The sequence below is a fragment of the Podarcis cretensis genome, assembly GCF_951804945.1.
Source record: "Podarcis cretensis genome assembly, chromosome: 14".
NCBI classification, from domain to species: Eukaryota; Metazoa; Chordata; class Lepidosauria; order Squamata; family Lacertidae; genus Podarcis; species Podarcis cretensis.
In genome coordinates, this window is record NC_137183.1 from 46328609 (window position 1) to 46342751 (window position 14143).

Here is a 14143-nt window from a genome sequence, read left to right on the forward strand (position 1 = left end):
GAGAGAGAGAGAGAGAGAGAGAGAGAGAGAGAGAGAGCTATGTTTGTCAACTCTGATTATATGTTATTTTATTCCTAAGAAGATGCTGAGCCTATGATTGGGTAAGAATATGTTTTATGGAATGATTTGGGTGTAGCTTTGGTGCTTTTGTTCTGTTTTGAAGAAAGTTCCGCAAGGAAAGTTTCTGAATAATATCTAACAGGTCTGGAAAATGCTTCATTCCAAAAAAAGAGAGCCAGTTTTTATCCATCTGGTTGCTACAAGCTGCACAATATTAACATCTGCAATAGTAATCTGATTCAGTACGAGACAGTTTCCTATGTGGACTTGATTACACTCCCCTCCCCTGCCCTCTCATTTCCTTAACGTAGCTGAGCGAGGCTAAAGACTGACAAACTGTGCTTATAGCCCTTAGGCTGCCATCTTTTGCTGCCATTTCCCTCCTACACCCAAAATACAACAGGTGCTCATTTGGGAAATGATTTACAACGAGCTTAAGAAAATGTTCAAATGCTCCTTCCCTTAAAAAAAACCTGAAGCCTTCCTGCTAGGAATTATGGGAAATGAAATCCCCCCAAAATACAGGAGAGTCCTTACGTATGTTACAGTCACTGCCAGAATTCTAATCACAAAAGGTTGGAAGGGAGAGGATACCCCATCTAAAACAGACTGGCAAAATAAAATAAGAGAGTATGCCGAACTGGCAAGATTATCAGCAAGGCTAAGAAATGTTACAGCCATATTTTTTTTCCAGAGAGTGAGTTATATACAGAGTTTAAGTAAAAGAACATTGTCAAAATTCGTTGGCAGGTTTTGACTGAGCTTTGGTGTGTCAACAGGGTAACCGTATAAAATAAAATTTATGGTAAGTCAAATAATATGGAGAAAATAAAGTTTAAGTGCGTATTTAAGGAATTTACCGGTAATTCAGGAATGCAAGGGGGAAATCGGTGGTCTTGAAAAATTTAATCACAAATGGATGTACAAAGCATGCATTAGTTAAAGAATGAAGAACCGTTTATTTTGTATTTCTCATTTTGTCTATAATATAGTAATAGTAATAGTAATTTATTATTTGTACTCTGCCTATCTGGCTGGGTTTCCCCAACCACTCTGGGCGGCTTCCAACAAAGATTAAAAATACATTAAAATGTCACACATTAAAAACTTCCCTGAACAAGGCTGCCTTCAGATGTCTTCTAAATGTCAGGTAGTTGTTTATCTCTTTGACATCTGATGGCAGGGCATTCCACAGGGCGGGTGCCACTACCGAGAAGGCCCTCTGCCTGGTTCCCTGTAGCTTTGCTTCTCGCAATGAGGGAACCGCCAGAAGGCTCTTGGTGCTAGACCTCAGTGTCTGGGCAGAATGATGGGGGTAGAGACGCTCCTTCAGGTATACAGGACCAAGGCCGTTTAGGGCTTGAAAGGTCAGCACCAACACTTTGAATTGTGCTCGGAAACGTACTGGGAGCCAATGTAGGTCTTTCAGGACTGGTGTTATGTGGTCTTGGTGGCCACACCCCAGTCACCAGTCTAGCTGCTGCAATAATATCTATTGTACACTTATAAAGTTTTCGATCAATAAAACACTCAAAAGTGGGGGGGGGGGGCGGGGGGTGGATAAAATGCAACAGGTGCTGCCTTTGCAAACTTACATCTGTGAGAAGCAGTTCCTCTCCATCGTCCATGTTGTCAACAACCGTGACTCCTTGGCTTGTCCATTGGTACTCCTTCGGGTCCGGCACACAAAGCAAGGACGCTGTCACATAAAAGGAATGTCAGGGTGCAGAAACTGCGGCCTTTTTTTAAGAACTCTGCTGAATCAGCCCCGATAGTTAGTTCAGCATTCTGTTCTTGCTACGGACAGAAGGACCTGTCCATCTTATTTGTCTCGGCTTCTCATTTTCCCCCTTCTCAAATTCGTGCTTTGCTTCCTGCCAAAATCCAGTTCTTACAAAGCAGCTTCCCATGAAGAATTCATCCAGCCCATCTAATCTAAAAACATCCTAATGGGATGTAATCCACTGCTTTCCCCTCCCTAAAAAAATGTTTAGGGTTACTTTCATTTTGACTCAAGAAAATCACCATTTTAGAGTTCAAATCGGAAAAAATAAATACAGTAAATGTACAAAAGTACAAAATGTTTAGGGGTATGCGTACCCCTGCGTCCTCCCCAGAAAAAAGCACTGGTGTAATCCATACCCATGCCTTCTCATTTAAAAAGGGGCTTGCTCCTAGGTAAGCAAGGCATGGGTCAATTTCGCTTCTCTCCCATTTCTCATTTCCCCCCACCTTAAATTCAGTTCTCCACATTTCTGCAGCTATAGGCCATTTTATTTTCTTTAAAAATCCTTATTTCTCTTACTAACACGCTGATTTTTTTACGTATGCTTTCTGCTAACCAATGCATTTTTACAAACATTGTTTTGTTGGAGAACTGCATTACAAAATTCCGAAAAGGGAAAATCTGGAAGGATGGCTGTGTTTCAGTTCACAAATTTGTTTTAGAATGTGCGAATGATTGATTTGGCATTAAATGGAAACTGAATTTGTCCCTCAGCCCCTGTTCTTGCAGGCCGCCCCCCCCTCCCACCGCCAATACACAGGGGAAAGTTTCATACAAACAAGATCTGGCTTCTTATTGGAGAGGAGCTGGTAGAAGATGTGATAGCCCCTTTCAGCGGGCTGCTGAGAGATGACCCGAGATTTCTCTAGGAGATCTGAAAAACAAAGTATACCCAGGTTTAAGCTGATACTGTAGACCAGGCATGTCCAAATTCTGGTTCAGGGGTCTAATCCAGCCCTCTGGTCAGTTTAATCTGGCCCCTGTGGCAGTTTATTTCCTGGGGTAAAATCCTAAAAAAAAACCCCTCAGCAACTTCAATCCTAAGAAAAGGTCAGTTGGCCCTTTGGTCGGCCCTCACGGCCCTTCACTTCATCAAATCTGGCCCTCTTTGAAAAATGTTTGGACACCCACTGCTGTAGACGGTATCCAAACACTTCGGAAGTCAGCTCTGTTGCTCTGATGTGACTTAATTGAACTGCAATGCCACGCACAAGCAACGTTAAATTCTGACTCCAGGGAATCAAAATCTTGGACCAAGAAAAACTAAATGAAGCAACTATGAGCTCAGCAGACCTGCGTCATTTAATTTGTAACTTCCTGTTAGCACCGTCACCAAGTTTATTTTTAAAAAATCTGGTCAGTTACTCAAATGATTTTCCATTAATACATTTAATAATAATAATAATAATAATAATAATAATAATAATAATAATAATTTATACCCCACCCATCTGGCTGGGTTTCCCCAGCCACTCTGGGCAGCTTCCAACAACATATTAAAATACAATAATTCATCAAATATTAAAAGCTTCCCTAATTAGGGCAATTGATTAAATATGTGCACATTTGCTTATGTCCAATCAACTTTTTATTTTAGACACATACACTGCCTGAGTAAACAGGTTACTGCCAAATTCCACCTAAAATGGATTTTGGGGTTGAGATTAGCTGAACTTGGATACTTACAACTCTCAATGTCAGCTCCAGCCAGTTTTCCTGTGCTGCCAAAGTGGATTCGGATGAATTTACCCTGGGATGAAGAACAAGAGGCAAATCAGTTAATGGAGATGGCAATATCTTTACCCAGGAAAGATTAAATAGTACAAGTGCATGATCTTTTCAGTGGTGGTGCCTTCCTTGTGGAATGCCTTTCTAGTGGAGACCTGCCAAGCCCCAACACTTGGTGACGGTGCTAACAGGAAGTTACAAATTAAATGACGCAGGTCTGCTGAGCTCATAGTTGCTTCATTTAGTTTTTCTTGGTTCAAGAAAAATGTCAGCTTCCTGAACCTGGTACCCTCTGGACATTTTGGGCTGCAACTGCCATCAGTCCCAGCCAGCAAAGGGTGAAATGACTTTTATCACCTCATAAAGTGATACAATCATCTTCAGTGTAGACAACTGAGGGTCAACAAGTGCTAGGTCATTAGTTGAAGACCAAGCAAGTGATGTGTATGCGTGTGTGAATCAGTGCATCATCTTCTTCTTTGGCGATCCCTTGTAGCCGAGTAAGATTGTCTTCCATAAACATGGTTTTAACAGTGAGTCCATAAGTGACTGAAGGCCAATTCTGGATCCACACACCCTTCCACAGTGGGGACATAGGTTTCCGGGCGGGAGTTGATCACGGTGTGAATTTGTCAAGCGTGCCTTCTTCTTAGCACGTTTCTCCCTTGTATCCTGAGTTTGAGCGTCTTCAGAGCCCATGACACCTTTGGTAAAGGCTGTTCTCCAATTGGAGCACTTGCAGGCAAGTGTTTCCCAATTGTTGGTGTTTATGCTACTTTTTTTTTTTTTTTAGATTTGCCTTGAAACAGTCTTTAAACCTCATTAGTTGACCACCAGCATTACGCTTTCCATTTTTAAGTTCGGAATAGAATAATTGCTTTGGAAGACGATCATCAGGCATCTGCACAACATGACCAGTCCAACAAAGTTGACGTTGAAGAATCATTGCTTTGACAGTGGTGATCTTGAATCAGTGCATAATAAGGAGGAGACAAGGGTTCAAAATATTTTCGGATTCTCGTACTTACAAAGCGGGAAGAATTGTTGTTCCTCGTTGTTTTGGCATTTCCAAAGGCTTCCAGTACAGGGTTAGCCTGGATGATTTGATCTTCCAGGGATCCCTGGCCGAGACAAACAAAAATGTGTAAATCACCTTGAGATGGTGGTTTAAAAGGAGGAATCAATTGTAGTAACAACATAACTTCTGCAACGAAATACTCTACCAAGAATATGGACAATTAACGATAAGTTTAAAAATATGCAAATATGAAGTCAACAAGGTAATGATGGACCCATATTGAGGATGACGGAAGTCACAATTATATGGAAGAATCTTATTTTCTATATATAAAAAAATTATTTGTATGTGAGGTGATTTGTTTTCTTTTTTTGTTGTTTTGCGGTGGAGGGATTTAATATCTAAAATAATTAAAGATAAAAATTTGAAAAAGAAAGAGAGAAAAAAGACAACAGTCCCCAGTTCATTCTACTAAAAGAAAAACCTCTTACCTTCGAATCGGTAGAGGCCTTGCCAGTACCACCGATGTTGGCAAAGTACTGAATAACTTTCTTTGTATTTTCAGTCTTACCAGCTCCGGATTCTCCACTACATGTGAAAGAGGAGATAAAGGAGGAGAAATCAGGACCACAAAGTTGAAAAGTATCCATCTATATATATGTGTGTGTGTGTGTGTGTGAGTGTATATATATATATATATATATATATATATAAAGGTAAAGGTACTCCTGCCCGTACGGGCCAGTCTTGACAGACTGGGGTTGTGCGCCCATCTCACTTAAGAGGCCAGGGGCCAGCGCTGTCCGGAGACACTTCCGGGTCACGTGGCCAGCATGACATCACTGCTCTGGCAAGCCAGAGCCGCACACGGAAACGCCGTTTACCTTCCCGCTGGTAAGCGGTCCCTATTTATCTACTTGCACCCGGAGGTGCTTTCGAACTGCTAGGTTGGCAGGCGCTGGGACCGAGCAGCGGGAGCGCACCCCGCCGCAGGGATTCGAACCGCCGACCTTTCGATCGGCAAGCCCTAGGTGCTGAGGCTTTAACCCACAGCGCCACCTGCGTCCCAACCCCCTGCTGCGAGAGAAGGTCATTCACACATGAGGTAGACCTGATTTCTGGGCGGGAAAAGGCAGAGGCACATGTGGATAATTCATTTTCACCTCTGAATGTGGCCCTCGGACCAACTGCTAAGAACCTCTTTGACAGCCCTGCTTTGTGTCCCTAGTGCCTGAGGTCTAGTGAAAGGGGCAGGATCTTTTTGGTGCTGGCAACAAAGCTGTAGGACTCCCTCCCTAGGGAAGTCTTCTTTGCTCCTTCCTTGCTGTCTTTCTCTTTCAGATGCCAAGCTAAGAAGACTCCCATCCAATAGGTGTCTAAGAAGATGAATTGCCCCTGTTTGAAATTCTTTTTTAAAAAATTATTTAACGTAATTGTTACAAAATATAAGCAAAATATTGCAAATACATACATACATACATATATATTTCAAATAAGCACATATATATGAAAAAGGAACAAAAGAGGGAAAAAAGAAGAAGAAAAGTTGGAAGAATTTCTTCCAAGTTGATTCTACAAATATCTCAATATGAAAATAATAATAAAATTTCATTGATTGACTTCCATTGCTTACACTGCACTTCCTATATTTAAGCAAGATTGTATCTGTTATTCCGTATTTTTCCCATACAATCTCACGCAAATATTCTAATCAATAAGTTTTCTAAATCTTTCATAAATCTATTCTAAACACAGCCAATACCTTACATTTAATCCTTGTCTGGTTGAAAGGCTAGCTGCATCCTTTTTATTAATTCAGGGTTATTTTAAGATCCTGGCTGAAACTAGACACATCAAAGAAGCGCTTCAGTTTAAAGCGCTGTAAATTTAAAACAGGGAGAACAGGCCGAGAAAAACAGGACTCCACATCGCCTTCTGGCGGCACAATGTTATATCGCATATACAGTATGTATAAATCGTTTTTTCTTTACCAAGTAAAGAGTCCAGTGCATTAATGTCACTTCCTTTTTCATACTCTGTGTAAGCAGCCTTGCAGATTTTAAACCCAAGGTGGCTTATAAATATTTTAAGCAGCAATAATAATAAAAATTAATAAATGTATACACTTACGTGATCAGCATAGACTGGTTTTCACGCTCTGTGGGAGTAAGACGAACAACACATCACACCAAGCGGGACTTAAAAGTCTTATGGGTCTGACTTACAGCTCTACAGTCACTCCAGCTTGATTTTTTCCTGTCTTCCCACAAATTTTAACATTTGGGTTTTTCGAAGGCGGCAGGGAAGGGCAGGAGGACCCAATCCTGCTTGCCACTATCTTGAAGCAAGATTCAGCTGGTGGTTCCATGGAATGAGGGCAAGTGCCATCTTTCCCTCAGAAAGCAAATTGTATTGGGTCAACCTCTGCAGCAGACTTTCCCCCAAACTGGTGCCCTCTGGATGTTGCTGGACTACAATTCCCATCATCCCCAACCGTTGGCCATGCCAACTGTGGCTGATGGAAGTTGAAGTTCAACACATCTGGGCACCCCCAGGTTGTGGAAGGTTGACCTACAGTCTCCCTCGTCTACAGGAACACCAGAAGCTGCCCTAAACTGAGTCAAACCATTGTTCCATTGAGCTCAGTATTCTCTACAGTGTCAAGATTTCTCAAACTTGAGTCTCCAGCTGTTTTCTCTCTTTCAAATCAGAACCAATGAAGACGGTGAAGGTCCTGTGTGAGTGTCTGGAGGCAGTTGGATGGCGGCTAACAGATTGAGGTTGAATCCTGACAAGACAGAAGTACTGTTTTGGGGGGACAGGAGGTGGGCAGGTGTGGAGGACTCCCTGGTCCTGAATGGGGCAACTGTGCCCCTGAAGGACCAGGTGCGCAGCCTGGGAGTCATTTTGGACTCACAGCTGTCCATGGAGGCACAGGTCAATTCTGTGACCAGGTGTCTACCAGCTGCATCTGGTACGCAGGCTGAGACCCTACCTGCCCACAGACTGTCTTGCCAGAGTGGTGCATGCTCTAGTTATCTCTCGCTTGAAATACTGCAATGCGCTCTATGTGGGGCTACCTTTGAAGGTGACCCGGAAACTACAACGAATCCAGAATGCGGCAGCTAGACTGGTGACTGGGAGAGGCCACCAAGACCATATAACATCTGTCTTGAAAGACCTACACTGGCTCCCAGTACATTTCCGAGCACAATTAGAAGTGTTGGTGCTAACCTTTAAAGCCCTAAACGGCCTCGGTCCAGTATACCTGAAGGAGCATCTCCACCTCCATCGTTCTGCTTGGACACTGAGGTCCAGTGCCGAGGGCCTTCTGGTCGTTCCCTCGCTACGAGAAGCCAAGTTACAGGGAACCAGGCAGAGGGCCTTCTCAGTAGTGGCACCCGCCCTTTGGAACGCCCTCCCACCCGATGTCAAAGAGAAAAATAACAGCCAGATGGGAGGGGTATTAAAAAATTATTATTATTATTATTATTATTATTATTATTATTATTATGGACTACAGTTCCCATCATCCCCAACCATTGGTCCTGCTGGCTAGGGATGATGGGAGTTGTAATCCAACAACAACTGGAGACCCAAGTTTGGGAAAGTCTACAATGACCATCTTGGCAGTGGCTCTCCAATATTTCAGGCATGAAGCCTTTCCCAGTCCTACCTGGAGATGCCAGGATTTGAGACTGGGACTTCCTGCATGCCGGACACATCCTCTATCACAGAGCTTTGTCTACTTGAGGTCACTGTCTATGCAACTCTGCAGGGATGTGCCATGTGACCACAGTTCCCCAAAGCAATGGAGGGGTGCAAGGAGGTCCTGGTGGTTTCACAGCTGGTCAGCTCAGCTAGGACAATATCTTGGACCAGTGCTGGAACATAGGAAGCTGCCTTATGCTGAGTGAGACCATCAGCCTATCTAACCCAGTGTTGTCTACACTGACTGGCCACTGCTCTCTAAAGGTCCTTCCCAGCTCTAACCCGGGACATTTTGCCCACAGTGGATGTGATCTGCCTCTGAGCTTGTGAGCAGAGGTACCAGGGAGGCTGGAGGTCCTTCTCTGTACTCACCCATGAGCATGTCATGGTAGGCGTTGTCAGAGATGGAGAAGAGGTGAGGTGGCATCTCTGTGCGCTTCCTGCCCTTATACATCTGGGCCACTCGGGATCCGTAGATGGGCAGCCACTTATAAGGGTTGATGGTGACACAGAAGAGGCCAGAGTAGGTCTGGAAAGAACACAAAAAAGCTATTGTATTTTAATATTTTGTTGGAAGCCACCCAGAGTAGCTGAGGAAACCCAGCCAGATGGGTTGGGTATAAATAAATTATTATTATTATTACTGTTTCAATATAAATCAATGACTTCCCTTCTTTTCTTCCCGAGGTTTCTTTTGCATACCACACATCCCTGCATAGTTTACATGAACTAAACCATTCAGTAATCCACTGTTACATCCATCAAAACTTATTTACACTGTTGAATTTATCTTAATGCTACTAGTGTTTTTTAAACAAACACAATTTTCACCCATCTATTCAGTAAATATTTTCCAGTCTTCTTTAAACGTACGTTCTTCTTGATCTCTTCTTCTATATGTTAAATCTGCAAGCTGCGCCTATTCCATCAGTTTCACTTTATATCCTGCCCTTTATCAAAAGATCTCAGGGCGGTGCACAACATTAAGAACATAACATACGCAGCATAATAATAAAATAAACATAATAACAGTCCGCACACATTTAACAGGTAATGGATTACGTAATGGCTAAAGCCCTGGGTAAAGAGGAATGTTTTTGCCTGGTGTCTAAAGACATGTAGTGATGGCGCCAGGCGAGCCTCTCTGGGGAGAACATTCCACAGTCAAGGAGGGCCCATTCTTGTGTTGTCGCTCTCTGTCTTCAATCTTCTATATGTTTTATCCAAGGTGAGGGCCAACACATCTTTCTTACTGTCGCAGGAAACCCCCCCCCCCCAATCATTCAGTTTGTACAAACTTGACACACACACTCACACACTACATACGCTATGCTTCTGTTATAAATTCATAGAAAATCAACCATGCATCGGATCTGCACCGTTCCACTTTTATTTTACTCCATGAAGGAAGGGCTACAAAATGGGGAAGGTTTGATACAGGGCAGCCATAATCCCTTGAGCATACCAGCATATACACAGGAGGTCCTGCCCAGTTGCTATGCCAACCCTGATGGTCCTAGACAGAAGACCATCAAGGTCACAAGGAACTTGCATATAGGAGTGGATTCAGCACCGGACTGGAACAAAGGACAATGATCAGCTCTTTCCTCTGGGGACAGGAAACTGCAAACTCTCCTTTGTCACCTGGAAAGTACTCATGGGGAAGGGGGAAAGGAGGAACCAGCCAGGTGACAAGATACTCAGGTTACCTCCACAACTCCCTCAAGCCCTCCTTTTTGTGATGTAGTTGTGACGTTGTTGTGATGTAGTCTTAGGGGGTGTAGTTTGGGGGATTAGTAACTAATAAAAGTTGGGGTCTTCTTTTGTTCTGGGCTTCCATTTTGCTTCATCTTGTTGTGGGTGGGGGTGCTGTTGCGACAGTTTCCAATAAAGGCCAAGCCTACAGGCTGCTGTTTTGCTCCAAGTTGTCCTGGTTCGTGTCTTTGTTTTTTTGCCCAAGGGAGCCCTCGGATTCTTCCGTTAAAAGTACCTCATGCAGCTTGACTTCCAAATCTTGCCCTAGGAGCTACCTGACTCTCTAGTCTACTGCCTGCAGCACCTGCTTGTCTCAAATGCCCTCACCCATCTTCTCACTTACATAGATCCTCATCAGGACATAACGCTGGCGCAGGTTGTCTAAGACACTGGCTTCGTTCAGGAAGGTCATGTTGGCCATGTCATTGACCTGGTAGAATTTGGGTGGGTTCATCTGCTGGACATCATCCTTCTTAACGGTGACCGTCTGTGGGTGGAGAAGTCACGGTTTAGCGAAAATCTTGAGGCACAGCACCCAAAATTTCCGAAACATGGTGATGTATATGTTCCTTTACTTAACGGTATTTACACGCCCTTTCTGCAGGGCCTTAAATCAATGGTGGAAATGTGAATGTACAGTGGTACCTCTGGTTACAAACTTAATTTGTTCTGGAGGTCCGTTCTTAAGTTGAAACCGTTCTCCTACTGAGGCGCACTTTCGCTAATGGGGTTTCCCGCTGCGCATGCGCCTCCGGTGCACGATTTCCGTTCACACCCTGAGGCAAAGTTCACAACCAGGAGCAGCTACTTCCAGGTTAGCGGCACTCGTAACCAGAAGCATTTGTAACCAGAGATACCACTGTACAGTGATAGTTAAGCCATCGAACGAACACAGCAGAAAAATCCACCATCAGAGAATAAAATCAATCAATCGTTAGTTAGAAAAACTCTCTCAAGTAAGACCCAAAATATTGCAAACTGGTTTTGAAGGCCCCATAGAAATCAGGAGCTCATAATCTAATCCTTTGCTTTTGACACTCCTGACTGAGTTGCAATTCCAGGCTCATCCATACTGTTGTTTAGCATGGACAATCGGCTTCATGTACCTCCATTCATTTTCTGCTGTCCATACGACATTCTCCTCCAAACCAATGCCTCTCTTTCCACTTCCAGATTTTCACGGGCCAGGGATATAATACAGTGGTACCTCGGGTTAAGTACTTAATTCGTTCCGGAGGTCCGTACTTAACCTGAAACTGTTCTTAACCTGAAGCACCACTTTAGCTAATGGGGCTTCCTGCTGCTGCCGTGCCACTGGAGCACGATTTCTGTTCTCATCCTGAAGCAAAGTTCTTAACCTGAGGTAATATTTCTGGGTTAGCAGAGTCTGTAACCTGAAGTGTCTGTAACCTGAAGTGTATGTAACCCAAGGTACCACTGTACTTCGGAACGTCCAGGAGTCCTTTACTCTTACTTCAAAAAGGTGAGGGCATGAGAAAATCCGGACTGAAGGAGAAGGGTAGGCAGCGATTTGGAGGCGAATTAGTGCAGGGACAGGAAGCTTACATCCCACCTTAAACAACAGTATGGATCGGCTACCAGGCTGTGGTCGCACCATGCACTTATAGCACTTGGCTTCCCCAAAAGTATCCTGGGACTCAGCTACATTTGTAAAGATAAAGCGTTTTATACACTGTGGCACCAGATGGCGCTGTGGAGTCCTGTTTTTCGCCAACGGGATTTCCCTGTATGACGTTTACAATGCATTTAGCTTAATCACTTATTTGATGCATCCAGCCCTGGAAACTGTAGTTTGTCCCTTATAGAGTTCAATTCCTCGCACCTTTCACAAACTACAGTTCCCAGGATTCTGGGGGGAGCCATACACTTTCAATGGATGGCATTCAGAATTTCAAAGTCTAGGTTGTTGTGTGTGTGTTTTACATAAATAACCAACTTCCTTATGCAAAAAGGGATTGCATCTCCTTATCTGCCCAGCCACGCACATCACTTCCCTACTGATGTTCCTTCTCCAGTTCCAAAAGCATTGCCAGGTATTCCTCCCGGCTAAGGAGCAGATCAAAGACTTTGCAAGACCCAAAAACCACCCCTCCTGTCCCACCAAGTCACCTGATTGGTCACCGTCTTCACAGTGACTTGGGTATCCGTCTCGGACTGGATCTCTCCAGCGACAAATCCCTCCTTTTCATCCTTGACCCAGACAGACTTCTTGATATCGTATGGTTTGCTTATGGCCTCAATCCTCTCTTTCTCGCTAGGAGCCAGAAATGGCATAGGATCCACATCATCCCCGCATTCTCCTTTGTATCCGCCAGGCATCTTGGCTCGGGGTTAGGCAGAAGGCAGAAACAGAAAGGAAGAAGAAAAGGCTAGGAAGAGTGTTGTGGGCTCCTGGGTAGGGAAAAATAAAAAGCAGCACACTGTCTCAAGGTTTAAATAAATAAATAGGAGATCTGTTAAATTTCTTCCTGTAGCTGTCTATGTTTTCTTTCCAACCAGTAGAGGGCTGGTCCATTGGTCCGTTTGTTGGCTCTACCTCTCACTCTCTCTGGCGCCACCTGCTGTTGGTCTCCCAGCCTTCCACCCTACCAGTCCCAAAGGGAACCAGCTGCCACTGGCTCTCAACGCTTAAGCGATGGTGTGGTTTATTTATATACCGCTTTGGGGTGCAAAGGTCCCTGAAGGGGTAAACAGCATATTGCCAAGCAAGAAATAAGACAGTCGGAGTAGAACAAACGCAATCGATTAATCAAAACAAGAGCCAAAAAATAAAATAGCAAAACCACCAAACACCTACCCCAGCGTTACTGGGTAATAATAATAATAATAATAATAATAATAATAATAATTTATTATTTGTATCCCGCCCATCTGGCTGGGTTTCCCCAGCCACTCTGGGCGGCTTTCAACAGAATATTCAAATACAATAGTCTATTAAATAATACTAGTTAACACCAGTGTTAAGAATACTAGTTAACCCTATGGAGAGAGAATTAGAATAAGGCTTCATGCTTTAGTTTCTTGCGTGTACCGCAATCCAGACTGTACCACAATTCCCTCCCGCCTCCTGCCAGGAATGGCCCGGGAGTACCTACCAGAGAACAGGACACAGAGACACCCCCTGATTAGCAAGAGACTGGCTGGTCTCTTTTATACCCAAACAACGAGAGTCTTGAAGATATCACTTTCTCCCTATGAGTACCGGCGACTTTGCTTAAGGGAAGCCAATTGGCCCAGGATCGGATCCCTCAGGAGAGATCAAGTGTTGCCTCAGTTTCTTGGGGATTTCTTCTTCCTTCTCTTCTTCCTTATACGGTGTCTTATAAACACGGCCTTGTGGCTCGAGGGACCGGAGGAGAGGCCAAAATAGAAGCAGTGCCTTGCAGATTTCTCTCATTAAAGGCACCGTCTGAGCCGAGGCTCCGTTGCGCAGGTGAAGGGAGAGATTTGGGTCAACTAGCGGTGAGAAGAAGCCAGAGTGAAAGCAGATTCAGACAATGGGTGGCTCATGTCAAGTGCAGGAAGGAGAGACCGAAAAGAGAGATCAATGCATAATATACATACAGTGGTACCTCATGTTACATACGCTTCAGGTTACAGACTCCGCTAACCCAGAAATAGTATCTCGGGTTAAGAACTTTGCTTCAGGATGAGAACAGAAATCGTGCTCCTGTGGTGCGGCAGCAGCAGGAGGCCCCATTAACTAAAGTGGTGCTTCAGGTTAAGAACAGTTTCAGGTTAAGAAAGGACCTCCGGAACGAATTAATTACTTAACCTGAGGTACCACTGTATATAGTCCAGTGCTCGGATTGAAATCATTTGGTTTATCCTTTTATTTCCTAAAATTTATACAACGCTTGATTGGTTTTCTTATCATTATTTTCAAAACAACAGTTAAAATAAACAACACGGAATAAAGATAAAAAATAGAAAATGTAAAAAAAAGATAGAAAGGTGTAGTATATTGTTATAAGAATTATATATACATATATATTTATTTGTAACCTAATATATTTTGTATAAATAAATTTGGAGCCCATTTATACAAAATATAGTAGGTTAAA

At 43.6% G+C, this 14143-nt stretch overlaps 1 protein-coding gene across 1 annotated transcript in view; it reads right to left on the minus strand.

Annotated features, from left to right (window-relative positions):
- MYH16 (myosin heavy chain 16) overlaps positions 1-13272 on the minus strand; it is a 63867-nt gene extending 50595 nt beyond the window's left edge. Inside the window, exons 1-10 of the mRNA XM_079953663.1 lie at positions 13175-13272; positions 12189-12470; positions 10402-10545; positions 8676-8832; positions 6723-6750; positions 5084-5180; positions 4603-4695; positions 3533-3596; positions 2622-2720; positions 1656-1759 (exon numbers count right to left, since the gene is read on the minus strand). Coding sequence (XP_079809789.1) covers positions 1656-1759; positions 2622-2720; positions 3533-3596; positions 4603-4695; positions 5084-5180; positions 6723-6750; positions 8676-8832; positions 10402-10545; positions 12189-12398 — 996 coding nt within the window. The 5' untranslated portion in view covers positions 12399-12470; positions 13175-13272. The remainder of the gene's footprint in view (positions 1-1655; positions 1760-2621; positions 2721-3532; positions 3597-4602; positions 4696-5083; positions 5181-6722; positions 6751-8675; positions 8833-10401; positions 10546-12188; positions 12471-13174) is intronic.
- Between the last annotated feature and the right edge of the window lie 871 nt (positions 13273-14143).